The sequence below is a fragment of the Gadus macrocephalus genome, chromosome 1 (assembly GCF_031168955.1).
Source record: "Gadus macrocephalus chromosome 1, ASM3116895v1".
NCBI lineage: Eukaryota > Metazoa > Chordata > Actinopteri > Gadiformes > Gadidae > Gadus > Gadus macrocephalus.
Window position 1 is genome coordinate 10,978,125 of NC_082382.1, and position 26,556 is coordinate 11,004,680.

The 26,556-nt window shown below is 43.0% G+C and overlaps 1 protein-coding gene across 9 annotated transcripts; it reads right to left on the reverse strand.

Annotated features, from left to right (window-relative positions):
- Positions 1-71: 71 nt before the first annotated feature.
- Positions 72-19,480, reverse strand: LOC132469484 (immunoglobulin-like and fibronectin type III domain-containing protein 1). Of its 9 annotated transcripts, XM_060067562.1 has the most exons (31): positions 19,247-19,480; positions 17,748-17,902; positions 17,456-17,533; positions 15,609-15,668; positions 14,564-14,686; positions 14,019-14,158; positions 13,811-13,910; positions 13,669-13,710; positions 13,523-13,565; positions 13,117-13,300; positions 12,526-12,639; positions 12,140-12,302; positions 11,268-11,540; positions 10,339-10,815; positions 10,091-10,189; positions 9,448-9,537; positions 8,747-8,863; positions 8,421-8,549; positions 7,807-7,914; positions 7,533-7,657; positions 7,158-7,299; positions 6,690-6,983; positions 5,942-6,238; positions 5,512-5,682; positions 4,929-5,057; positions 4,522-4,830; positions 3,974-4,059; positions 3,068-3,260; positions 2,032-2,328; positions 1,216-1,542; positions 72-1,105 (listed from the first exon to the last, which is right to left on the reverse strand). In XM_060067562.1, exons 3-31 carry the CDS (start codon positions 17,499-17,501, stop codon positions 1,101-1,103), a joined length of 4,683 nt encoding a protein of 1,560 aa, XP_059923545.1. In that variant the 5' UTR covers positions 17,502-17,533; positions 17,748-17,902; positions 19,247-19,480; the 3' UTR covers positions 72-1,100. The 9 variants fall into 9 exon arrangements, with proteins under 9 accessions (XP_059923545.1, XP_059923669.1, XP_059923606.1 ...); XM_060067686.1 differs by lacking the exon at positions 17,748-17,902 and having other exon boundaries at positions 8,421-8,546; XM_060067623.1 differs by lacking the exon at positions 17,748-17,902 and having other exon boundaries at positions 7,807-7,911.
- Between the last annotated feature and the right edge of the window lie 7,076 nt (positions 19,481-26,556).

Here is a 26,556-nt window from a genome sequence, read left to right on the forward strand (position 1 = left end):
GGCTGAAATATTCACAACGTGCTCTTTCATGGAATAAACCAACACCAGTTGTTAACAAAATGCCACATTGGTTGAATTACATCTCACGTTTATTATGTATAATGTGTCATCTCAAAATACCATAGGCCTTATCATCAAAGCTCTTTATTTTTCAACTAAAGTCTATTCTGTAGGCATGTGATTACTTCAGCACATTTGAATAAACAGCCCAGACTGCAATAATACAAAGAAAATGCAACTTCCTTAAATATACAGCAACGGTATAAAATCCTGTCAGACTTGGCCAGCGGAAGCTTATGCAACCTCACATATCAGGCCATTGTTCTAAAACAGGGAACTACCCCTAGGGGTACCTCAGGTTACTGCTGGGGGGAAACATACAAAGGGCAAGGGTGTAGGGAGAAAACCTTAGGGGAAGCACACACCCACCCATTTAACTGTGCTTATTTACATGAATCTTGTTTCCAGCTTACACAGCTTAATAGCACATGGCCTACTGCTTTATTTCCATGCACTTTAAAACGATTAGTAAAAAAATCAATGATTTAAATAGATACCAAGTTTGGAAAAGGGCCATTATGCATCAAATTGTCAAAGGCATGGCAAAAAAGATTTTTATATGTGTATCATATCGTACCCTTTTATAAATATGTTGTCATATCATTCTAAAAAGGAAGCAAAGGAAACAACAATCCCATACAGCTTTTTGGATAAATGTATGAATGCATGAATGAATGAATGCATGAGCTTCCGTTCATCGTACATCATCCATGCATTGTTGTTTTTTATTATTGGGAATCTTTCTGTCGTGGAGAAATCCGTCGGTATCAGCGGGTCAAGAGGGCTGAACGGGTCCTGCTGTCTGTCAGAAGGAGGCTTGCTAGTTAGATTACTCCGTGTGTGTAAATAAAGGCGTTGAGTTGCCCATGAGCAAGACGGGCTGGCCGTGGCCTTGTGTGGCTGTGTCACCTCACGGTATGAACGCATGGGAGGAGCCTGTCTCTGACTGCAGCATTATAAATAAATACACGGGTCATAAATAAAGCAGAGGGTTATAAATAATAGTTCTATATCAATCTGTGGCTCAGAAATTCAAATCTTCACTCTGTGGGGGAAAGAGAAAAACAAAGCAGCGTCTAGTTACTTTTCAGTATTTCAACAAACCCCTTTCTGATGGTCAAGTCCGCCCCCCTCCCCCACCCCACCCTCCCTCACCTATGACGATGAGGGTGGTGGAGCACTCGGCCCGGCCCAGGGCGTTCTCTGCGAGGACGGTGTACTCGCCCACGTCCTTGGGCGTCACACGCAGGATCAGCATGGAGCACACGCCGCAGACGTCGGAGACGTGGTAGCTGGTGTTGGTGTTGAGGCTGACGTTGTCGCGGTACCACGTGACGCGGGGCTTGGGGTTCCCCGTGACGGCGCAGCTCATGTAGCACTCGTAGCCCTTGGGCGCCGTGTGGCACTTCAGCGGCACCATGAACGACGGCGCGCACCGCGGGTCCGGGTCTTTCCGGGTCGGCGCGTGGACCACAAACCGTTCTGCAACAGAGGAGGAAGGGGGGGGGTTAACTCATTATCCAGTTGGGATAATAACGCGGTGTCAAAGTTGTATTGCTGACCGTCCCATTTACAACAAGTCCCCGAGTCCCAGTGTAGCTACTTGTTTGTCTTTTTGATGTCTTTATGGGTGACCTCCTGGCTCCTATTAATCATTTCGTCATTGTAAATAAGCCCATTGTGCCGACACGTTTCTGAGTCAGCATCTTCTGCTTCTCCTTTGCCCTCTTTGATCTGTCCCTGGAACCTGTGTCTGCCTGTCTGCATATTTCCGTCGGCCTGTCAACTCCTGTTCCTCCAAAGATTCTTTTAGTGTTACCCACCGTCTCCGAGTGTCTCTGAGTGTCTGCATGCGTCCTCCTGTGCTGCCTGCCCTGAGGCCTGAGCCCTGACCGGCATAACCGAGGGCCGGAGCACGTCCGACAGAAAGCCAACACGGGCCGCTAAAACCCCCAGTGCACCACTCCACACCTTTCTTCCTCTCCGTGCCCCACGTGGGGGAGACGGAGGGCGCCGAGGTGCCCATGTCGTTCTTGGCGTACACCCAGAAGTGGTACTCGCGGCCCGGCATGACGCTGCAGACGGTCAGCTGGTTGTTGAACAGCCGCTCGGCCGCCGTGCTCCAGGTCCGCCGGCTGGAGTCCAGCGCGCACACCGAGTAGTGCAGCCGGTCGTCCCGCTGCTCGTCGGGGGAGGGCTCCCAGGACACCGTCACCGTGCCGGGGACCTTCTCCTCCAGCGTGATGGGGCCCGGCGGCTTCGGGTCGTCTGGAGCACAGCATTGGAACATCGATGAGTTGAACCACGTTCATCTTTAGAGCTTTGATAAATGTTTTGTTAATATATATATTCTTTTTTTATTTGTTCCTTTATGGACAGGGGAATGGAGGGGGACAGGAAAGTGCATTGAGAGAGAGGTACAAATACAGCATGGCCTAGTATTGTAATAGGAAAATTCTATATTCCGTTTCACTAACCGCCCTTTGTTGGTATGTGCCTTTTCCTTGACCCCCTTGGGGTGGTCAAGGGTCAAAGGCTCCAACTAAGGAGGCACGGTTAGGTCACACTCTAATACACACATGAGGAGGTCCATCAATTGTTTACTACCATGTGGTTAACCAATACTATGGTTTTATTGGGGAGCAGAGCTGCTCTCACCATTCCTGTCTGCCACAAGTCATTGCGTTTGCCAACGCATTGGACTTCTCCTTGAGGAGCTCTTAGAGACACGCAGGGCGAACTCCCATCTGAGGGTGTTATGTTGCATGTATGTTTGTTGTATGCTACTTTATGTTTATTGCTTGAACAAAGTAGACTAATTGTTATAAGTTCGGATGACTCTTTATTATTTAACAGTTTGGACAGAAAAGATTGATCTGAATCTAACCTGGTTCGGCCTGTGTGCTAAAGGCATTACCAACGGGAGCCACCGGGTGGCCCGACTTCACATCTTTTACGGCGCGTTGTCAAAGACAAGCGAGACAAGGTTTATTGCCGGTCGATTTACCTGTCACCCTGACCTCCAGGCTGAAGGTCTCCTGGCCCACCAGGTTCTTCACCGTGATGGAGTACACCCCTGTGTCGGAGCGCTCCGAGGAGGGAATCAGCAGCTGGGAGGAGCTGTCGCAGTTGCTAACAGTGACCCTCTTTGCCACGGGGACGTTGTCTTTCAGCCAGAACACCTGGGGCAGGGGCATGGCCTGCAGCCCACACACGCATTAACCTCTTTCAGTGTCAGAACATCATTTTTTACAAGGTGGGCAGTCAGAGATTATGTGTGGATACATGTTTCCTTTTTGTTTTGGTTCATTGCTGCCTGTTTTAGTGTACGGCCGTGTTTCCCACACAAAGAGACTCTCATAAAAAAAGAAATCAACATATCTGTATTACTTTATTTGGTTTAACCCAGAAGTCTGTAATAAGGGCCGCTGTGTGTGTAAGAGTGTGTGTGTATGTGTGTGTGTGTGGGGGTAATAATCATTTAATAGTATTAATAATATTAATAATAATAATAAAAATAATAATAAACTAGTAGTATAAAGGCTCAGCACTGTGTTTTAGTACTTTTTGGTTTTCATATTTTCTTAAATGCTTTCTGAAAACTCCTCAACCCCATTTAATATGACCCTATACATTGTGTCATCAACATTCATTCAGTACCAGCAGTTTGTAAATAATTGATGTCATAGTTTGGTTCTCAAAATTCACCAGAATGATGCATTTGAATGAAATCTATAAAAAAAAAAATTGTCTCCAAATCCCTGTGGGAAACACTGCGTAGAGTATGTGGACTTTAGCTTGTTCAATAAAGGTTAAATAAAGAAAGAAAATCTGATTTATATCCATAGCTCTGTGCGGTGATTTATTCCTATAGTCATAACTCATAATGTAGTTGAAGAAAGTGCAACCTCACCTCAAAGTTTACCGTTATCCTTACAGAGTTCCCCGCTCTGACCACCATAAAACTCTTCATCTTCTGGTCCGTGAACCGCGGCCTCACTGAAATATGGATGCAGTAAACACAAGGAAATGACAAAGGCAAGGCCCCATGGACTAACGCCTGGAACCGTGGAGCGTAACCTCACAAAACAAGCCAACCTTGTGGGAAACATTAGTCAAGAAATGTGCAGGCAGGAAGGTATGGTGGATTGATAACCATAAATAGTCACACTTTACTGTCACTACAGTGTCCTTTTTACATTATCATCCCATGTTATAATCATTGCAGCGACCTGTAAAGTGAGGGATCCAGTCACTATAGAGATCATTTAAATAATTACCAATATGAAGCATATACTGAGATCCTGTGTGAAAATTACGGCCTACGGTGAGACCAAGTTCAAGTTTCAAGAGATTTTATTTGTCCCATGCAAACAAGTATACAGTGAAATTAAAACAAATAAACTCTCTTGAATCATGTAGTGGGTCTCACCATACGCTGTGTTTGTGGATCTTGCTTACCGGGCAGCGGCATGGCCAGGACATAGTTCTGCAGCTCGGTAGGAGGGCTCTCCCCGCCCTCGTTGGCGGCGAACACCCTGACCCAGTACATCTCCATGGAGCGGAGCCCCTTCACCGAGTAGGAGGGCAGGATGGAGGGCGTGACGTTGCAGCGGGACCACTCGGAGCACTCGGCGGGGCGGATCTCCACGTGGTAGCCCCGGGCCTCGTCCAGGAGCCCCGCCACGGCCTCAGGCTTGGTCCAGGCCAACGACAGGTGTGTGTACGACCTGTCCGTCACCTTCAGGTCCGTGACCTTACCCGGAGGCTCTGGGGAGACGGGTCAGACATGGACGCCAGCTTTGTTAGTGTTGATGTGAGTGAATCGTAGGTCATGTTGCTGCTCTGGAAACAGGTGGAGAACCTACTCTTAGGGTCTCGGGCGAATACGAATTCGGAGGGGTTGCTGAATTCCCCGACTCCTGATTGGTTGACGGCCGCCACTCGGAATTCGTACTCCATGCTTTCCACGACGTCCTTCACGGCATGCGTCTTCCCTAGAAACAACAACACGTAACATGGTTTGGTTTCCTAGCACCTGTCAAGGATGATATTGGGTTGTGTGGTGGTGGGTATTACAGGCGATAATCTCTTATCGAGACTCATCACTTTAGACAGGGTTTATGTAATCATACCTTTTTTGCGTTTCTTTGTTGTTGTTTTTTTCTAACATTTTCCTCAAGGCTTTTATTATTAGATTTATTATTATTTTGTTTTACTCTAAATTGTACTTTCTTATTTAAATACCGGCTGGGATATGGTCAATTAATTTGATTTATCTGTGTTTTCAAGTCTCAGCTAATGTGCTCCTAACTGTGTCTGTTTTCATATTTTCTAGCACTTTGCAGAGTGAAAGAAAAATGTGATAAATAGGGTTGAATATAAATATTACTAATAAAACAAAAAGGAACAGGAAAAGAGCGCCACTAGACCGTGTGGAGAACGTCTGACCTGTGATGAGATCCCCCACGGAGCTCCAGAGGTTGCTTCCCTTCTTGCGTTTCTCCAGAGAGTATCCCAGGACGCGGGAGCCGGCCGTGAAGGTGGGGGGAGCCCAGGAGAGGGTGATACAGTCCTTGGAGGCAGCGACCACTTTGGGTGGCGATGGAGGACCGGGAAATGCTGCAGGATTTCAACCAACATTCAACATCAATGTACAATTCACTTCATTACTTTTGGGACAGGATCATTTTTAAATGGCCTAGATCGGCAACATGATATATGCTTTAAAGTGCGTTGGTTCAATATCAAAATGGAAAACGTGATGGTTTAACAAATTCAGTAGTACAACCAATAAGATCAAAAGTCGACAGTGTAGTTATGCTAATCTATGTAGTCGTAAGTTACGCAACAGACGCCCACGCTCCCGCCAAGGGCTCACCCAACGTTCCAGCTTGGAGGTCGTCGGTCTCCATCACGTCACTCACGCCCTCTGCGTTCACCGCACGGATACGGTAGCAGTATTTACGGCCGTGCTCCACGTCGTTGTCACGGTACCCGGCCACTGCGGGGACCTCCCCTAGCTTCTTCCAGGTGTTGCGGCCCACCTGTCGCCGCTCCAGCGCGTAGCTCACCAGTGGACAACCGCCCTCGTCCTTGGGAGGCCTCCATTTGAACTCGATAGCGGTGGGGGAGCTGTCCACCAGCTCGGCGGGGCCCTGGGGTACGGTGGGTCTGTCTGGAAGGGGGCAGCGCAGCCATTTTGTTAGGATTTGCACTCAGCTGCCATCGCTGGACGCTGGGGTCCTCGTTTGATCGGTTATAACGAGATGCAGAAAAGCTCATTATTTCTGCAATGGAGGATTTGACTATGACTCTAAAATATAATCTAATTGTATAAAATATGCGTTTTATATTTAGCATTCCAGAATGATCTATTTTGGCCCCTAAAAGGCTTTTGCCAGAGGAGGTTGCCACAGAAATCCAATTAATAGATTGATTATTGAAATATTTATTTTCTAATGGTTCAAATAGCTTTAAACTGTTTTAAACTGTTGACAGATTCACAAAAGGAACCAAAACCAAGAAGCAACGGAGGTTACTTCTGGTTCAAACTGTGATAGAAAAAGCCTGCCTTGACCTTCCCTTTTCTGACATCAACACTCCCTTCCCCGAACTGAATCCCTCACCCAGCACGACCAGCTGTGTGACGACCTCCGTGGTCCCGTGGTCATTCCTGAGCCGGAACTTGATCTCCCCGGCGCTCTTCCGCGAGCACCTGCTGAGCAGCAGGCGGCTGTGGGCGTGACCCCGCTCTATCCTCACGCCGTGGTCCTCCAGCAGCTCCTCGCCCTCCCTGAACCACTGCATCTTCATGGGCTCCAGGCCGTGGAAGGGCAGCTGGAACACGGCGTTCTGCCCCACCTTGATGACCACGGGCTTACTGAACACGCTCAGGTCCTCTTCGGTGAACCTCGGGGGGTCTGCAAAGAAACTACTGTTAGAATGGTGTGGTTACAGAAAGTCATTATAACATTCAGTCTGATGTCCGGAACATCAAACTTAGCATCGGACATGCACGTTTATTGATTAATCAATTTTAATCCTCGTAAAATAAATGCTGACATATGATGTCATGTTGTAGACAGTATCCAGACCTTTGACATAGATAACGGCTTCAGTTTTGCGGCCGTCAGCTTCAAAGCGATACTTCCCAGAGTGCTCCTCCTTGCAGTTGTTGATAATCAGCTTATGGGTTGAGCCGTCTTTGGTTATTTGAAAATCATCATTTGCTGATAACTGTGGCGGAACAGATGGTCAAAATACAAATGAGAATCAATGGTTTTGATAGTGTAACACAACTGAAGCATTCACGTTCAAATCGGATTAAAGCATCGAGAAAATGATTTAACAATTCGGCTAACAGAATGTAATTTGTATGCTGTTCGTCCCAGATGAGATTAGAAGAACAGGGGAAATCAGTTTGTTATTTGCTTGTTTGCACAAGTTAAATCAATCGGTTTAGGACTGACCTTCTGGTTGTCTTTGAACCAGGCTCCTTCACAGTCCTCACTGCTCACTTTACACATAATCTCTGCGGTCCCTCCAAGGATGGCGTTCACATCAGACAGCCCGCTGACAAACTGCACCCCTGGGTCTGACACAGGCCACAGAACACATCTGTTCTGTTCACACGGATTCTGCGGCTCAATAGTCCAGAGGTTATTCCAAACAAGTCTGTGAGCTTGAAATATCATGGCAATAGTTTTAGAATTTACTCAAACTACCAACATACAGTTTCCTTACCAATGAACAAGTCTGTTATGAGTGAGCCTGGCCTTTTGCGCTTTGCCTTCGCAGCAGAATCTTCTGTCTCGTCATTTTCACTTTCAATGCTTTGGTCTGCATTGTCTACTTAAAAAATATATATACGTCCACAAAGGTTACAAATTAGCAATGATAAGGGTTTGTTTTTTATATTTTATATTGTATGATTAAAGAGATGGACAACAGAAATCAGTAATGTACTTCTTATTACGTGACTAAGAGTTATCAAGGTGGCATTTAGCCACATCCTCAGAAAATGATGTTCCATTCGTAATTTACGTATATCCCTTCAAATCGATTTAATCTATGGAGTCTATTTTTTCATCCTGGCAATGTAGCCAGGAGCAATAAAATGACTTTTAAACTTAGTTTGAGTATAGAGACGTACATTAATAAACTTTCATATCCAGTAGGTGTGTACTGGATGCATCCCTTTGTGGTATTATATGGTTATTTTACGTTTTTAGATCCAGTCGTCCATCCCTTTAAAACTGTGATAAATGCTGTCATGACTACAACTACTGCCTAAATCTACTGGCTACATCTACTGGCTACATCTACTGACTAGCTCCTTGATGCATGCAGCCGTTTACCAGACAGCGCCTCTGGGCCTGGCCTCGCCAGCCCGGAGGACTCAGCAGACGCTCCAGAGACCTCCTTCCCCTCAGATCCACTTAAGTGGTTTTGATCCGGGCTACAACCATCCCCATTGCTTTGTTCTACTACAAAAGGTAACGCTGGTTATGCCACTTTTACCCAATTTCCTCCAGTACTTTCGGAGGCCTTTTGTTTGCCTCAGAACAAATGTGGAAAGGTATACATTTACATATGTATGTTGTCATACAATTCATAAATATTTTTGCACCATAGTTTTAACTCTTATGAGAAAATTTGGTTTATTATAGGACAAACACTTCACCTGTCGTCTGCTTGGTGCTCCTGGTATCTGAATGCCCATCCGTACCGGAGGAACTGGTTTTCCCCTCTGAATGCCCGTCTTTATTTGAAATCTGCATCATTTGGTCATTCGTCGGATCTGGGGAATGAACAATGGTCCATTGGACATTTTAATATTCGCACGACGTAATAGAGATATACAATCTATAATAAAATGTATGTACTGTATTGGGGCTGAATAGAGATCAGTCAAGCGTTAGCAATCGCGTTAATCATTTATTTGACATTGATGCATTTAGAAGTGTAGAAGCTATCATTAATTCATATGTGGAATATTGCCCTCCTTGTCGAGGTCTTGTACGTCATGGTTTACGGTTCAAAATAGACTTCCAGTGAAAGTAAACGGAAACTTTAAAAAATGTATTCCTTGGAGAAAGTGAAACAGAAGGTCATTGTTTTTATCACATTTGATATTATGCATGGCATCGTATAATAATGTAACCATGCATTTTGTAAGACATTAGTGGTGGACTAAAATAGGAAGGAAATGGCTTCTATTAGATTGTGTTATACAATCTGACCAGCCTGAATAAGCATAGGGTAGACACTGTGGAAGATATAGTATGTATGCATGTATAGTATGCATGTAAGTCATGTATGATGGGCATGTTTACCTTTTTTTTTCAATGCCATTTTGTTACTTTGCAATATTAAATATTTTACCTGTTCCTTTAATGTGATTCTTCATGCTGTTGTTCTTTGCAGAACGAGAATCTTCCTTCCCATTTGGACCATGAAGAGCTGCACTTTCCCCTGAAAAGTTATACAATACTTTGTTTTGTTTTTGTTTTTTTGTTTTTTTGTTTGTTTTTTGTTTTTTTATTTGTGCAAATAAACAAGATTAAAAAAAAAAAAGGCAAGAAGATTTGCATAGACATACATAGATGCACGGGTGGGACAAAAGAAACCCCGAAGGGCTTATTAAGGATGTCCACCTGACATTAAAATACAATAAGGTAAAGAAAATAAAGTAAAAAAAAAAAAGACAAACAAAAGTAGAATTATAGAGATAAAACAATTGATTGTTTGAACTGAAATATAATACAGATATCAAATAATTACAAGTCCAGATATTCATAGGTACATAAAATAATTGATCATCAATTCAGATGTGATAATGCATTAAAGACTAATAAACTAGGACTTAAGTTGATACTTGCAGGTAATTCATTGGTTTAATTTGGATCTAAATACTAAATAGTACTACGTTCAAACTCATTCCCATCACATTGTAACAGTAGTCGTCCATCAAACTAAATTAGGTACTCTGTTGATTCAATTCTGGTGGTTACTTGCCAAAACTCACCTGTGTGCTGTGATCCATCTGAGACATCGTTACCGAGCAGGTCCTTACTCTCTTGTGCTTTAGAGAAAGCATCTTTGTCTAATGGTTGGTGGTTAATATCTGTAACCAGAAAATAACATAATATAACAAGACCATACTATGCTGACATTGAAGTGGCAGTCATTATTCATTCCCAGTCACAATTACAGTTACAGCGTGATTTCAGACCTGTGTTGAAAGAAATAGCATATCACATGAGTTGGACTTACCTTTGGACTTGAGCGAACCATTCTGTCCCGCTTTGGAGCCCGTTCCACTTTGATTATCCCCCGTCAGTTTTAAGTCTCCTTCTGAGCCACCAGCTGAACTTGAACCTCTTGACGTGTTGGTACAGTCTGACCGATCGCTCATATTTGATCCATCTGCCCCTAAGCCATAGGCCTCTGCTTTGATTCTACTTCCTGCATTCTCATCTTTTACACTTGCTTGACCCTCTGCCCCCCTTTCTTTGCCGTCTTTACAGTATCCGTTGGCGACAGCTGCTCCGGCTCCGTCAGTGACAGAGGCTCTGTTGGGTTCCAGCAGTTCAGCCTCTCCCTTGGCCTTCAGCGATGCCTCCGTCCTCTCCCTCTCCCCCAGCAGCCAGAGCCTCTGTTCTTCTGCCACTTTCTGGAGGTCCACCCCGGCTCCGCCAGCCGAGGTGGTTTTACGAGACGCCTTCTTCCCACCGGAGGCCTCCGCGTCGGCTAAGAGGAGGAGAGGGCAGAGGGTCAGAGTCCTGCTCAATCCAAAAGGTTCTTGCAGTGTAGGCTCAAACTTTGTCAACGTTTAAGCCTGTCTCAATCTTATGTGATGCCAAAATATTTGTATAAAAACATATTTGGTTCAATATCCATGATGGATAAAAGCATCTGCTAAAAATGACTAAATGTAAATGATGACTGATTGAAATGATATTCATTGATTGCTCTTTTAAAACAATGCGTTTCTGAAAGTAACACTGCAACACACATAAGACAATAACCCTCTTATTCTCAGAAGCATCATTGAGGACATATCAGGTGAAACCAGGATGGAAAACAACACAAACATGATCCAACCCTAACCCTCACAATAACACAATAACAGTTATATTTAGCCCTGCAAAGGTGAACCATGGAGGCACATTTGTGTGTTGTACCAGAGCTCATATGTTTACCTTGTACAACCAGCCAAGCGCTGCACGACTTGATGCCTGCAATAGCTGCATAGATGCCTTTGTCCAGCTGCTTGCAGTCCCTGATCAACAGACTGTGGATCAGCTTGTCCTCTGAAACGGTAATGCTGTGTTTCTCTCCATCCTCCAGTGGGCTGTTTTTACCCATCCACCTGATCCTGGGCAGAGGGTGACTCAGCACGCATTCAAAGAGAGCGTCTTCTCTTTCTTGGGCTATCACCTCCTGGATTTTGACAACAAAGTTCACGTTGGGAACTATAGCAAAGAGAAAATAAACAAAGGGAATAATAGAATGAGTTAATAATGCACTGGATTAAAGTTTAATAATATGATTAATGGTGGGGGTTTAGTTTTTTGGAATACTTCTTTTACTTACTAACTTTGGTCTACCGTGTCCAATTAGACGCAAAGGGAAAGAACCATCTATTTTAACCAATCAGCGACGCAATGCTAATCCCGCAGCAACAACTGTCCAGTGATGGGCCTGTTGGACAGGTAGGCCTACTTTTATTAATGTAGGTCTACCTAGATTGGCAAATTCATAAACCAGGCCACGCCACTAGTCCGGTTTTAATCTTAATAATTTTCTATTTAGTTTGATAAAAGGTTTCTTGCGGTCCGTTTTCGATTTCCCCTAAATCAATTAATGAGCAGTGCGCATCAACCATAGCATCGCTACCTCCTCGATCTCGCGAGCTCCAAAAAAAATCGGTTGAACTGCTCTCAACGGAATACATTATTGTTTAAGCTAGTGTTAAAGCTAGTGACATTAAGGTGCATTGGGTCTGCTGCAACCAATGACATTTGAAATGTAATGTTTTTGATAGAGACTAAGTCACTGAAAATATCCTTACTTTTAAAATCTGTTGAGAAAAGATTGACGTCTTCAACGTCCACCTGATACAAGCCCGCGTCCTCCGGGAGGAGGTCATTAATGCTGAAGACCAGCTTCTTCCCAACAGTCTTCAGGCTGTGCTTCGTTCCCGGATCGTCGAAAAACGGAATCATCACACCATCCTGAAGATTGTAAGTTATACATTTAAATAGGCTAATAATATGTTTTGTCAAACATATTTGACAAAACATATATTATTATATTTAATAATATGTTTTGTCAAACATATTATTAAAATCCCGGTGAGTTATGAGTGTAATATATTAAGGGTTATTTTGACAATGTAATGCTATTTAATAGAGCTAGGTGAAATGTCCGCTCCACCTGAGAAAACCTGCATCTCACCTTGTAGAGGAATATTCTACTGGTTGCATCTTTTAACTCCATTTCGAACTCAAAGGATGCTGAGCCGTCCCCTCGAACCTGAACATGCCTGAGGTTTTTGACGTAGTCAACATACTGAGGTGGGGTTGGGGTGGAACAGGAGAACATGGAAACACACACTGAAATGAATGACATGGGATGGGAATTAAAATGAGACAATACAACATAAATTAACATTTTACCATTTTTTAAATGACAAAATGTTCAATGTGACTTATATTGACCGATAGGAGACAAGAGGAAAGTGAAATGATCTCTAGCTGGATTGGGCCATGGATGGATGAGTGTTAATCCTGAGACAATAGGTAAAATACGTTTTCGGTTCGTTGAGCTGCATGGCATGAGCTCAATATGACATTTATCAGACCATTCTACCTGACTAGTACAGTCAGACTTACTCTTTGGCAGAGGGACAATGACGAATGCACATCAGCAGATGGGATAGAGCAACTTCTAAATAATGAATAGTATAAATAAAATGAAAGTGTCCTGCATGGTAGGAGAGGCCCAGGTGAAGGTAAGGGGACCAGCGATCCGTCTGCCAAGGCCAACCTTGCACTGCTCCTCCTCCCTCTCCTGCTTCTTCTGCTCCAGCTTCTTGAGGATCAGCCGCAGGTCTTTGACGCCAAACTCCAGGCAGATGCGCTCGTAGTCCTTCCGGTCGGCACTCACGATGATCTCCCAGAACCGCTCATCGATTCCCCCCTCGTCCTTGGGTTGGGGTTTCACTTCTTTGCTAAAATCAAGAGGGTGTAGACCGGAAAACACGTAGCAGTACTTATTAAACAAGCACATTTAGTTGTATTACTCGACTGGTCAATGCTATGAATAATATGTTAAGAATAATCGATTCCAGTTTGACAGCGTGGTTTGCAGATGCAAAATGAGTCAGCTGGGAAGATTCATTTTGGTTCATTTGGATTCATTAGATTCGTCTTGGTTCATTTTGAACCCCTACCTTTTCTTCAACATTTTTCTTAACTCTGCAGGGTTTGTGGAACCTGGAAAATAATGTACAAATCTGTCACTCCACAGTACTAATTGTGGAGTAAGGCTGCGACTGCAAATAACGTGAATGCAAAGTAAAGTGACACTGCTACTCACAGATATCCATTTGTTCCATGGCCTTCTCTTTGCTGAATCCAACTAAAGGAAAGGGTGTTGTTTACAAAAGGTATTCTCTCTATCTCTGTCACTCACTCACTCACTCACTCCCAATCCAATGAACACGTAATGTAACCCTTACCCTCGATCACGTTTAAGGTGGCAGTGCAGATGGCCCTGCCGTATTCATTCACAGCAAAACATTTGTATGTGTCCGCCTCAGCGGGGGACACCTTCTTTATCTGGTTACAAAGGACATCCGTCAACACAAACGGCATGCAAGTCGTCAGCTCGGTCATTTGTGTGACACATACATCTCTCTGTGTGGCTGATAGATGCCAAGCACTCACCTCCAACGTGTTCTCGCCGGACGTATCGTCGTATTTACAATTGAATTTGTCGCCCTCTGTGATCTCGCCATTGGCCCTGTTCCAAGTGACTGTGGGTTTTGGGTCTCCTGTCACCACGGCCTTGAACACACCCAGCTTCCCTGTTGGACGTGTGTGAATACTGCGTTGTTATTCCTGCAGAGTATGAATTCCCACTTAATGGGTAGATGTCTGGGAGGTTATGGTGTGCTGTGTTGGTGTAGCATATTTGTAAAATAATTTCCTGTATTTGCAGCATATACAGTGGATTTCTGGAATGGTGTACACTTTATATGATATGAACTATTCAGTGATATCATTCTGGTATGTTCAGGGCCCGGGCTGGCGGAGTGGGGACTCCCAACCAGAATATACTGTTAATCACCATGTCTGCCATCTACCACTCTAGGCAATCCTTCCTATCCTATTCTCCTGCAAGATGCATGACCCTTCCTGGTCATTAATGACAGATATCGAAATCCCTATAGATCCAAGCATACATGACTAAACAGCAAACAAGCTCTCACCTTGCTGGATGGTTAATGATATTGGTTTGCGTTGGAAATCCGGGCAGCTCATTCCTTCTGGAATCTCCACTACAAACTGTGTGATCATCACCCCGGGAATTCGGGATTTCTTCTTAATGCCGGCTGCAGAAAGTCAATACAAACGTTATCAATTGAAACGGGCCGAGGGAGGTGCAGTACATTCTGATGCCAGTAGATGTCAGTCATGCCACATCCGTCCACCTCGGTGGTAGTAGTACACTGTCAGTACCTTGAAGATGAAATGGACCACAACAACCCGAGGCTATGGAGATGACGAACGTTCAAAGGGCACAACATCAGAGTTGAGAAGTACAGCAGAAGTCTGATATTTTAAATACCTTCTTTGCTGTGACTTCCATGTTGTCCCCCTTTGAATAGGATATTGAATGTGCTTTGCCATTGGCAAAATGGCATTTCAGCTCTTGTGCAGTCTACGTTTCCTTCCCTTGTCAATACATGCGACTTGCTGACGTATGTAATGAACAGTTATTCATCACTGTGTTGGGTATTGTACGGACGGCTATTTAAAACCTCTCCGAACCAAATGCCATTCAAATATGTTTTCCATTGAGATCACCTGGCTTCCTCCACTCCTGCTGCTGCTAGTCTCTCTGGGGGAAACGCACTGCACAAGACATGGAGCAACGCCATTAATCTGCAGATTAATGATTCACATGGCGGGAATCATGATTTATGAACCGCATTCCTGGCAGGTACCTGGCGCGGTCCTCCTCGTGTGTTCAGCAAGGTAGCAAACCGACGACACAGAAAAACCCATCTCTGGAGTGATTGAACAGATGGTAGGCAGGCACCGTGTGCAATAATACCTCATGGAGCAGGTATTATACCCTGATGTTATTTGCAATGATCATGGATTCAACCTACACACACAACTGTATACAATGAGTTCTCTATACAGTACGTCATTAGACATGATTGGGTGGAGGGTGGAGATGTGGAGGGGGCAGGGGGAACATCCAAAATAATCTATGTTTGTCTACCGGTCGTGAATACAGCTTTTCACCTGACTTGGTGCCAGACACCTCATTAAAATGCTGTATATAGCGAAGAACAAGGGAGCGACCTGGATATAACAGAAAGGGTGTTTGATCAGGAACGAGTCAGACAAATAGAGCACACAAACAACTATAGAGGACAACTCAAAATCTCACGCTGGCTTGGCAGTTTGTTTATTGAACCATCCCAGTTATACAGTGCCGATCAACGTGTTTTGCTTGTGCTTCAAAAAATGTGCTTCATGCTTGTTCAGAAAGAAGATATCACCTCCGGGCCAAGGCAAGCTAACCAGCACACGCTCCTGGTGATCCATCCATCCACTTTCTTTACCAATATTTTCCTAATTGGGACATAGTCTATCAATCACAAACGCACTAACACATACGCACACACACGCTTGGTCTAATTACCTGCAGCCAGGTGAGTTCCTACAAACTCCTGGCTGATGGGATGCACATGAGACATCAAGCTCTCTTTACCTAGCCTGGCTATTGCCAGACCAAGCTCAATCTACGATGGAACTTGGTCTGGCAATAGCCAGGTTAGGTAAAGAGAGCTTGATGTCTCATCTGCATCCTATCAGGGGAAGCTGCTGTCATTTTCTTCAGCACAGAGGCGTGATCAATGGGCCTAGCTCAAATGACTCTGTACGCAATTGTCTGCTTGCTGTCGCTTTCCTGTTGTCATTGTGTTAAACCAGCCAATAGCGCGCCAGGGGGAAAAGCCAGCTTGGTGATTGGCTCCCACAAAAACGTATCAATACTAGAAAGAAATGTATTGCTCTTCTCCAGACCCTTCTGCAGGGCAAACTCAAATCGCCGGCAGAATGGGAGGGCTAGCCAGTCTACCTTTTACCCATTAGACAGCAGGAACAATACCTAATATTCCTACTGCACCACCATTATCACCATGCCACAATACGTACTGTATCACTATGCTACAATAACTACTGCACCACCATTATAACTCTGCTACAATACCTACTGCACCACTGTTAAAAGCATTGCTACAATACTTACTGCACCCCCATTATTACCATGCTTCATTACCCACTGCACCACCAGCACAACCATGCTACAATGCCTAATACCTACTGCACTGTACGATAAGCCACTGCCCCACCATACCTCCATCCCAAACCACCGTGATCTGTCGTTCTTGTTCGGTTTAGCTTTTTCCTAATGGATTCTCCAAGGCTTGTTTGTAACAAAAGTGGACGTGTCCAATTTAGTAGGACTCCATTAGAGAGTTGGTGGTTGCTGCTCTTGGAAACCGTTTATGGCTAATAAAGGTTCCCTCAAGGTTACACACCCTTTGATTGTATAAGACACCAAGTGTGTTTTCTGCTGTTTCCTTTTATGTTCACGCGCTGTATGATATATATGGATATTCCTATTGTGAGATAATGCAGTAGACCCGCCTGGGTTTTAATAAAATAAACATTTAAATATTGATAGGGGAATTGCTTGGCTTGTACTCTATTCGTTCAAAACTTTCTGGCAAACCGTATACATCAGCTAAAGAAGCTGCTGAATGCAAAAGATGGTCCATTTATTTCTGATATCTCTTAAATGGACATTTCATGCTTGACGATTCCCTATGCACCCTCATTAAGTTCCAATTTTCTGTCAGTTTCATAAAAAGCCTGTAGGATTATCGCCCTCTCATATCTGCCGTTTCATTTACCACTGGCTAATCTTTTGATTGTACCCGGAGCAGCACGGACCCTTCTAGATTAATTCAATTCTTTAGTAGTCATACAACCACCAAATTATATTTCATCTTTTCGCCATCTTCTTCCCTGGTGCTTAACTTGAGTTGAAATGTTGAGTGGGAGCCAATACTGTACTGTACCTTGCCCGGTCGTTGTCAGGTCAGACATCTTTGACCTTTTTAACATTTCGAGTCGGGTCTACAAGGCCAAAGGTTGATCTGCAATTGGAAAAAAAACAAATAAGCATCAGTACTTTGAGATACTACTAGAGCACTTTTATAGGATGACACAAGAGTACTACTCTTGCCTAATCGTATAAATATGCTCTTGTAGTATCCATATGTTTCAAAACATCGGGAGATGCCATTGCTGCAATGATAAACAAATCAAGTCCAAGTCTTAAATAGTTAAGTTAATGGCACATTAAAATACCAGTGTCTGAGCGGACAGTGTTCTGGTCTGGATGATGGATTATTTCGTCGGTTGTGTCTTCGGTGTTATTTTGAGCAGTAAAGAGGCCCCGTTGACTGTCTTTAACCTTTTGGTGTACTGGGTCCAGACGGTGAACTTGTGATGCCTCTGGAAGCCTGATAGACGTGAAATCTATCAGGCACAATCCTCGAAACAATCCTCGCAACATTTCAATAGGACACAGTTAAGATTGAGTATCTGTCTGGTTTTCAGGATAGCAGTAGTGAAGCCTGTCAGCTGTCTTACTAGACAGAAGTAGAGATAAATTGGTTTTGGCAGTGTGCCGTGCTATTTTGCTAGAGATTACCTTGCCAAGTTAATTCCAATTTACGTTTAACATTTCATTACACAAGATTAGGAGGTAATTCTGAACAATTTACATTTGAACACATTCTATCACAGGCAGAGTACTATTTAGGCCACTGCATTAAAATCTTAGTGATATATTTACCAGTGTCAAAAGGTTGTAAATTATAGCTACTATTTATTGGCTGTTGACTTGTCTGACACACTTGATTTATTTATGTACATCATAAATGTACAGAGTAGCTGGTTTCGTTTTAATCAGGAGAACATGAATGTAGTACTTGAACTAGGATGAACTTGTGTTTTTATATTTGACTTCTTTATGAGTACACATGAATGCTTAGTATGTATTTTTTCTTATTTATAAACTTTCAAAGGCAAAAAAATAGTAAAGAGTAGAATGGACATTCATTCCCTCCATGCCATAGCCATGATGACCTCTGACCCCTCATAGTACTGCATGTGCTACTGCCATGGACGGTTGTCGTCGGTCATGCTATAGTTAGCAGGGGCCTGTCAATGACTTCATGTATTGACACGGGTGACCAACCATGTTCATCACACACACGCCTTTGCGGTTTCGTTTGATTATTTGCTTTGTTAGAATAAAATATGAATAGGTTATATTGTATTGGCACAATGTGTAATTACTATGAGATATTATAATAAAAATAATAATTAGCAAATACAAACTGACAAAGCTCAATTGAAAAGACAAATGCACAAATGGTGCCTTAACAAGTTGAAAAAATAACAATGATAATATTCATAATTTATAGAAAAGAAAATAAGGCAAAAGTTATTGTTTTTTTTATATTTGTATATTTCAGTCACATGTATACACCTTTAGACCACACCAAAAAAGGATCAGTAGCTCAGCTTTAAGTCCATATCTCTATCATACTTAAACTTCTGTAACCTTCCTGTGAGGGAAAAAGCTAGAAAGCCATAGTTATGTTCTATTTTAACTGATGAATTCACAGTCAGTAAGTAAAGCCCTCTTTCTGGTCCATCAGATAAATAGACCCGGCCTTAAAACCTCCAGCCACACAGTCATGGTTAGCCATCGCGATGTTCAAATATAATATTTTCTGAAAAGTTACCAGAGTGCAGGTGTGAGGCAGCAAACAGTGAGTGAGGGAGAGTACTTTTACCTCTCTAGTTCTCTGTGCTGCGTCCCCGAGTCAGACAGGTTCAATAGCGTGGGTATATACCCGCTGCCTCCCGTGGGATTTCGATATGAGATAAGATAGATGGAGCGAGATATTAAATCCTTTTAGAAGCTAACAAATCAACAACCAGCGGCTCGATTCTCCCTGCACGTGACCAGGCGCAGAAGAGAGGCTGCTTGGAGCGGCTTCTTGTTTTCTGACACACATTGATGCTCAGAGGGGGTGGGTTTTTATACAGGAGTCCTGGGATAGGAGCAGGGAGGAGGGAGGGTATGGTGAGGAGGAGAGATGATTCACTTCAAAGGGCTGAAGGAAGCCAGGTCTGTATTACGTTTCTCACACCGCGGGTTCACTGCAGTAAATACTGATCAGCGTCCGTTGTGTCCTATCGTCCGGTGTTCGTCGAGTCACGTGTGCGTTTAACTGCCGCACACTATCAGCATGACTTGAATTCACTAACAATTATAAATATGACGTGATACGAGAAGATCAGCCCTTAAAACATGACCCTCCTATCTCGTTGTTGCTGAGAGCCTAGCGTGGCTACCTGACTTGTTTACAGGGTCCTAGATGGTCGTGGACAGACGAGGCCGCCATGTGAGCCCCGCCGCCAGGTGATGCTATTCATAGTTGGATGGGAAACGATTGTTAAACGATCGCCTCGGCAAGAACAATGGAGAGAGCTTCGCCTAAAAATACATTAAACAGTAAAAAAGAGGGAAGGTGGACATCTAGGGGGCAGCGGGCCAGCTGCTCGTGCCCCGTCGGCCACCCGCTGTGTGCATGCCTGGGTGACAGCTCCCCCCCTCACCCCCTCGCCCGCTGCCTCTCCAACGACGTAGGAGAAGCTGCGGTGGAATGGCCTGTTGGGTGCCAATCACTGTCTACGCCATCGAGGCGCCAACTGTCAAGGGATGAGGTTACTTGATAGATTAATGAATTGTGTTTTGTTGTGTCGTCTTTAAGACAACAGGTCATCACTAAAAAGTAGGATAGTGGTTATGGGTATTGATTAAAAAGCAGTTTGTCCGTTCTGGGCTTCCATAGAACTATGGTGGTGCAGCATGGCGGGCTGCGTGTAATAGGACCCGCTCCCTTTGTAGATATAAAGGGCTCATTCTCAGGTGGCGATTCTTGCTTACATTGGGTTACACACTAAGAGAAAACCTACTTATGAATATTATATTCCAAAGTCCGTTCCGCTGGATGCCACTAAACCCTGCCCTCCGTGGATATAAGTGGCATGGGACAGGCTCCCTGTGCCCCCCCTCCCCCCCACCCCCCCTGTCCTCGTGTAAGGGCATGTGACAGATATTGGTTTGAAGCAAGCGTTTTTGGTTATTGGGTTACTCTTGAACCAATCCAAATCAAATGAGTCATACGTGATTTCAATTGATAATCAAACTGTTAAGCCATGGCACCTTCCCTTGTAAGCCATTGTAAATGTCACATATTCAATCATAATTATAGTATTTATAGTTTATCTATTTTATTATTCAATTAGCTTATATAACTCGGATACGTCAACTCTAATTCAAACAAAGTGACTGTGAAATAGCTCTTACTGAACATGAATGGTGATGGAAGTTGTGGACAAGGCAATTATGCCCTTGAGGTATCGTTCTTGTAGTACAATATATTACATAATCAAGGGTATTGCATTTCCATGATCTAATCCCTCATGGTCCGCCCGCTAAGGGCAGTTGTTCTTGGGGGGGCTGGGAATAGGTGGGATCAAACGGAGGACCTGATTTGCACTGCCTCAAGGGCAATTATCAAAGAATTACCCCAGTGTATTTAGAGAATTAGTAACGACCAAAATGAGTGGTGGATACTTTCCCCTAAATGCATTATAGTAGAGTATGTGAATCACAATGCATCCCCTTTGGCCAAATCTTGACCACTATAGTTGCAGATTTATATTTTTCTCTTGTGATGAATTCCAACAGCGGCCGTAGAACCGTTACTGTTTTAGTAGTTGGCTCAAGCCTCCACCAGGGCAACAGGCCCGTGTTTAATGTTGTGCTCTCTCCATGGTAACCGTTGTTGTCATTATTGTGACCCTATATCTTAAATCATAATTGTTTATTAGAGTACATCAAAAACCTTCCCTTAATATAACCTTCAGTTGCCAAGGGGGAGACATTTACACACAATACCCAATCATCACATAAAGCAACACAGAAAATGAAAAAATGAAAGGAAGATGTCTCAAGAATCAAAACATGGACCTACAGCTACCCTGCGCCCTCATGTCTGCGAGTTATAAGGCCCCTCCGGCCTGGCTGTCCTTCCACGTTGGGTGACTCTAATGCATGTGAATAGGCCCTTGAGTGGTCTTGAGTCCACATAAACCCTTTGGATTAGGGCTTAAACCCTTCAGCCTACCCGGCTAATATTGATGAAATGCCACGCGGCATCACTGCCATTCCAGTCCAGAGGACCACAGGTCTGAGCCACAGATGTGCTAACTAGACAGCCAGTCCCAACACGCCTCTCTGCTGAGTTCATAAGAGAGGGAGAGCGAGAAAGCGAGAGAGCGAGAGAGAGAGAGACGTTAGTAACTCACTTTCCAACAAGGAGAAAGATAAATACAGCAGCACCGGAGCGTGATCCACCTTCGCGCAGAGTGTTAATCGAATCAGACGTTACCATGAAGTCAGAGGTTATATTTAAGATGACCTTGACAAATTGCTCACACACTCTTGTACGCTCGCGTACGCACACGTATGCCACCGCAGGCTACTCCTGAAGACGGTTTGCTAGTAAATATTGAATTTGTGCTTGCGCTGCTTGCCAAAAATGTATAGTTCTAAAGCTCTCTACTATAAATAGACAAAAATTATATAAAAGACACCTGCCTTACTTGTATTGAGCAAAACTCTTGGAGGGGAGATTCGTTGTCAACTTTTGAAATTTGTGACCTCAATAAAGTTGCTTGTAAATGTCAGCATCAAGCTTTTGTATAGCAATTTATGCTAAACAAATATAGCTATAGAGGTTTTATTGGAGAGTTTGGCTGGACAAATGGTGCATTAATTTCAGCCTCTGTGACCCTTTGGCAGCCCTGTGTGCCCAGGGATTGGTTGCGTCTCCAAACAGCACGCGAGCCGGAAAGGTTTCACAGAGATATAATGGTACACTACATGGCCCCATGAATCACAACCTTTTATGAAGCTCATTAAAACAAACACTTGTGATATATCGTCCATTCAAATCCCTCGCATAGCTTGGTCACCCTATTGTGTTCTGTGTTTATATTTCATGCAATCTGGCTACTGTTTGGGTTAATTTATGTTCTCAAAACTATTCACCACGAATCACAAAAATAAGTGCATTTGTTTAGACATTTGTTAGCTTTGTCTTTAAACTTATTTTCAAAATCTGTCTTTTTAATAATTGCAGTTTGAGGGTATTTCCAGAAGAAGCCTACAGACTCATAGGCGTCATTGGTCATTAGTCGCACTTATGGTCCATGTCTGCAGGCAGGCTTGAATCACTAAATCAAGGCATTAATAATTATAATAATAGCTGTCAACTGAAAATGTTTTTATGAATCGACAAAACCCAAAGATCTGTGGGAAGCTTGTCCTCAAAAATACTATATTATTATTTGAATATAAATATATATACAGTGTAAAACGTTTCAAGAAAACTACCGTATACATTGCACGGATACAAATAGGCCTACAAGAGAGAAGATGGCCATGCGCTATTTCATAGATCTTAAAGGCACCCAGTGCAACTTTATGCAAACATTCAATGAAAAATAAACATTCAATTTCTAGTCTTTTTTACACGTAGTAAGTTTCAATAACTCCATACCATTACATATCGACATTCAAGGAGCAAAGATGAGACGTCGTTGTGTGGTGAGAACTGATAGAAAATCGTAAACAACAACAATCGCCGGTGGGGAGAAGCCATTTTTCCATTGACTGGAAGCCTGCTTTATTTATTGTAGGTTACAAAAAATAAAGAAAATGGCGGCATTGTTGTTGTTATCGATTTTGTATCAGTTCTCACCACACAACGACGTCTCATCTTTGCTGCTTAAATGTCGGTATGTAATGGTATGGAGTTATTGAAACTTACTACGTGTAAAAAAGACTAGAAATTGAATGTTTATTTTTAAGCCTTGAAAGTTGCACTGGGTGCCTTTAAGGTCATTCTTGCAGAGCAGTCGCACACATGAGTATGGAAGTAAAACAAAGCTGAGTTTTAAAAGGTTTACTCGCTATATGATTGACCTATTTCGTGACTACTTGGCGTGTTTGCATGTCAATGCAGATTTGTGTGTCCCAGTGCTCAGGGTGTTGTTGCTGTCTGATACGGCCGTCGCTGGCACTTTATCAGCCTTATACTTGTAAAGAGGCAGCTGTTTGCGGTGGCTACAGAGTGTGCTTACTCAAATGGTTACGAATGAGACATCACGTGCCCTCCATGCCTCAAGACTGATGCCTCACATCATGTGCCCCCGCATCGAGGGGAACTTGTGGCTCCTCTAACGGATCGAGCCGCTTTCTCCCACATCACTGAGGAACACACCGCCACGTGGTGTATAACGGGCCTTTTTGAGTTGCAGTTTTAGAAAGGAAATTTAGTCATAATGATATGTCTGCAGATTACAAGCCTTGTGGGGATCAATAAGGAAGACTTGCTTTGCACAAAATATCAAAGTAGGGTAGAGGTGTTTTAAAGCAAAATACAGGAGAAGCTGCATTACTTGGCATGTGAAGGTGTGGATATTATTATTTAAAATTATTTTAAAAAAATTATACGATTATAAAGTAGAGTAGAGCAGGGTCATCTCAAGGAGTTTTAATGAAGGGCTTGTAACAGATCTCACCTGGCCTTTGTCCCACGTTATTGTCTAAGTAGCTGAAGCTCATTGTCATAATCTGAGACCAGATGACTTTTAAATTAGATCTGCTTATCTAAACATAAAGGATTGCCAAGATGCTAGATTGGAAGGGTTGCTTTTTATTTTTTTTACTTCTTTCATCTCTTTGCAGAGGGAATTCGCCAAATAACACTGAAACGTCTTGGATCCCCCCCTGCTGTGTTTTGGATTACACTATGGTATACTCCTAATTTAACTTTCCAATCGAGTTTAGAAGATAAATCATAACTTCTTGTTTCAAAGAATTGCATTAGGCCTACAATGCGATGACTTCCCAAAGTTCAACCCCGTTACCTGTGGCCAAGCACAGTGCATATTCTCTAGATACATTTAGATCATCAAGTTTAAAACATGCAAGGTGCACACACAGATACGTGCGGCCATTTGTTCGATGTAACAGCCCAGACTCGTCAATTGATGAGTTTAGAAGTCAACGTGATCGGTGGTATCCGATGTTGAAAACCGTACGATGTTTCTGTCTGTCTGATGCTCTCAGCCACGGCGGCGTCATGGTGTTTATCCTAGTCTGACAACGTGCCGAGCCAGCTCTAGATATATCTTTTACAATCCTGTTATTTATGTGTTGCCGCATAGGCAATTGTTCACTTGCGGCCTGTAATTGCAAATATTTGAAGTGATCCCGATGTTAGACCAGACCGATTATAAGTCAGAGGAAGGAATTATTCATGCCCGAAGAAATGTGAGTCACGAAGATGAGGAACAGCTCGAAGTTAGAAGAAGGATATGGGAGGGATTGCATTGCAGTCTTTTATTTTTTTTTATGTAGACAATGATATCAAATTCAAGACAAATGTTCTGCGATTGATTTATTACAGAGAAGGAAATAAATATTTACAAAAAAACCAGCATCTAGTGTGAATTGAAACCGCACCTGATTACCTTCCTGTCATTGTGGCCTTGCGTGGCATTTATTACCGGCGTATTCATTCTTATTGAGTCCACAAGGGGGCAGTAATGCCCCTTTCTTTTTCAAAGGATTACTGGTGGAATAAAAAAAAGAATTGTGTCTTTCCGATAATGCAGAATAATATTTTTTTTTTTCAGCTTGCATCATATTGATTGCAGTGTATATCCCATTTTAAAACCTGTTATGATGCAGTTATAAGAGAATATATGACTTTGCTTGTATCATATTGCTTGCATCAAGGGATATTTATGACTGTTTTCATGTCAGTGGTTAGTTGCTAGCTTTAACTACAAACCAGTCCTTTAATTCTTTTAGAGGCCTGTTCTAAAAGGATTCATCATAAAGACACTATGCAAGACTAGCTACTGAATTAAATTAAATACGCCTCAAGCAAGCCTGTCATCCCTTGGTTGTCAAGATTGCAAGAACAGTTGGACAAAAACCATTGCTCCCTATGTGATGTGAGACCAAAGTCATTTCACTGTTGCTTAACGATGAACCTTGCATCCTGACTATTTGAATGAGCTTAATGCTCCTCTGATGTTGTTCAAGAGTAACGCGAGGACCAGCATTAACAAGGATGTGACAAGAACCCATCAATGTGTTGTTGTTTTCACCCATGATGTGCATTTTTTAAAGTAAAGTAAATGGGGGATTTTTTACATTTGAAATCAAAAATATTATCGAGCAAGAAATTAAAGCACGCAAGAGCATTGAAATTTACAATACATCTTGTGTAAAGTAATGGTGCAATATGCCAGATTACCATGTTGTTGACATGCTTCAGACCTTGAACACTATAATCCCACACAAACAGAGAACCATCTCTTTATCTACAACATCTAGAATTGCATTCATGTCACATAGGAGTTGTATCCCTGGGGAACTTGGCAGAACCGGCATAAAACCGTTGCCGACAACCCGGAGTACAGGTTCCCATTCGTGCTACAGTGACCCTGTACTCTACAATATGTTTTGTATGCACGACAACATCTGCTTGGTTGTCAAGGGTGAAAGGAAAACAGAAATGTGATGGAAAACACGATTACATGTGTTTTGGATACAATAATACAGACATTAATGTTTGTACACTATTCTAGATTGGTGGAAATTCATGATGTATTTCAATTATTGATGTTGCGTGATTTGTTATTCTCAGCCTCACACATATAACAAATGAAGACACTATTGTCGCTTGGTTTTGGCAGTGCCGTTGTTACTGCGCTGCACTTGGATGGAATGATCTTGGAGTGAGATAGTAGAGCAGCACTTTGCTGCTGGCAACCAATTCAGAAATGTCTGGAAAAGTTGTTCAAGGGACCATGTTTGTTTGTGTGGTTGAATGGCATTTCATGCCACCTCTTTTATATTGTGTGTATTTTCCGTGTCATTCGTCTGTATGAGATTTTTTTCTTTCTTTGTTTCTTGACAATTTTAGTTTTTTGTTTCAGACTTCACATA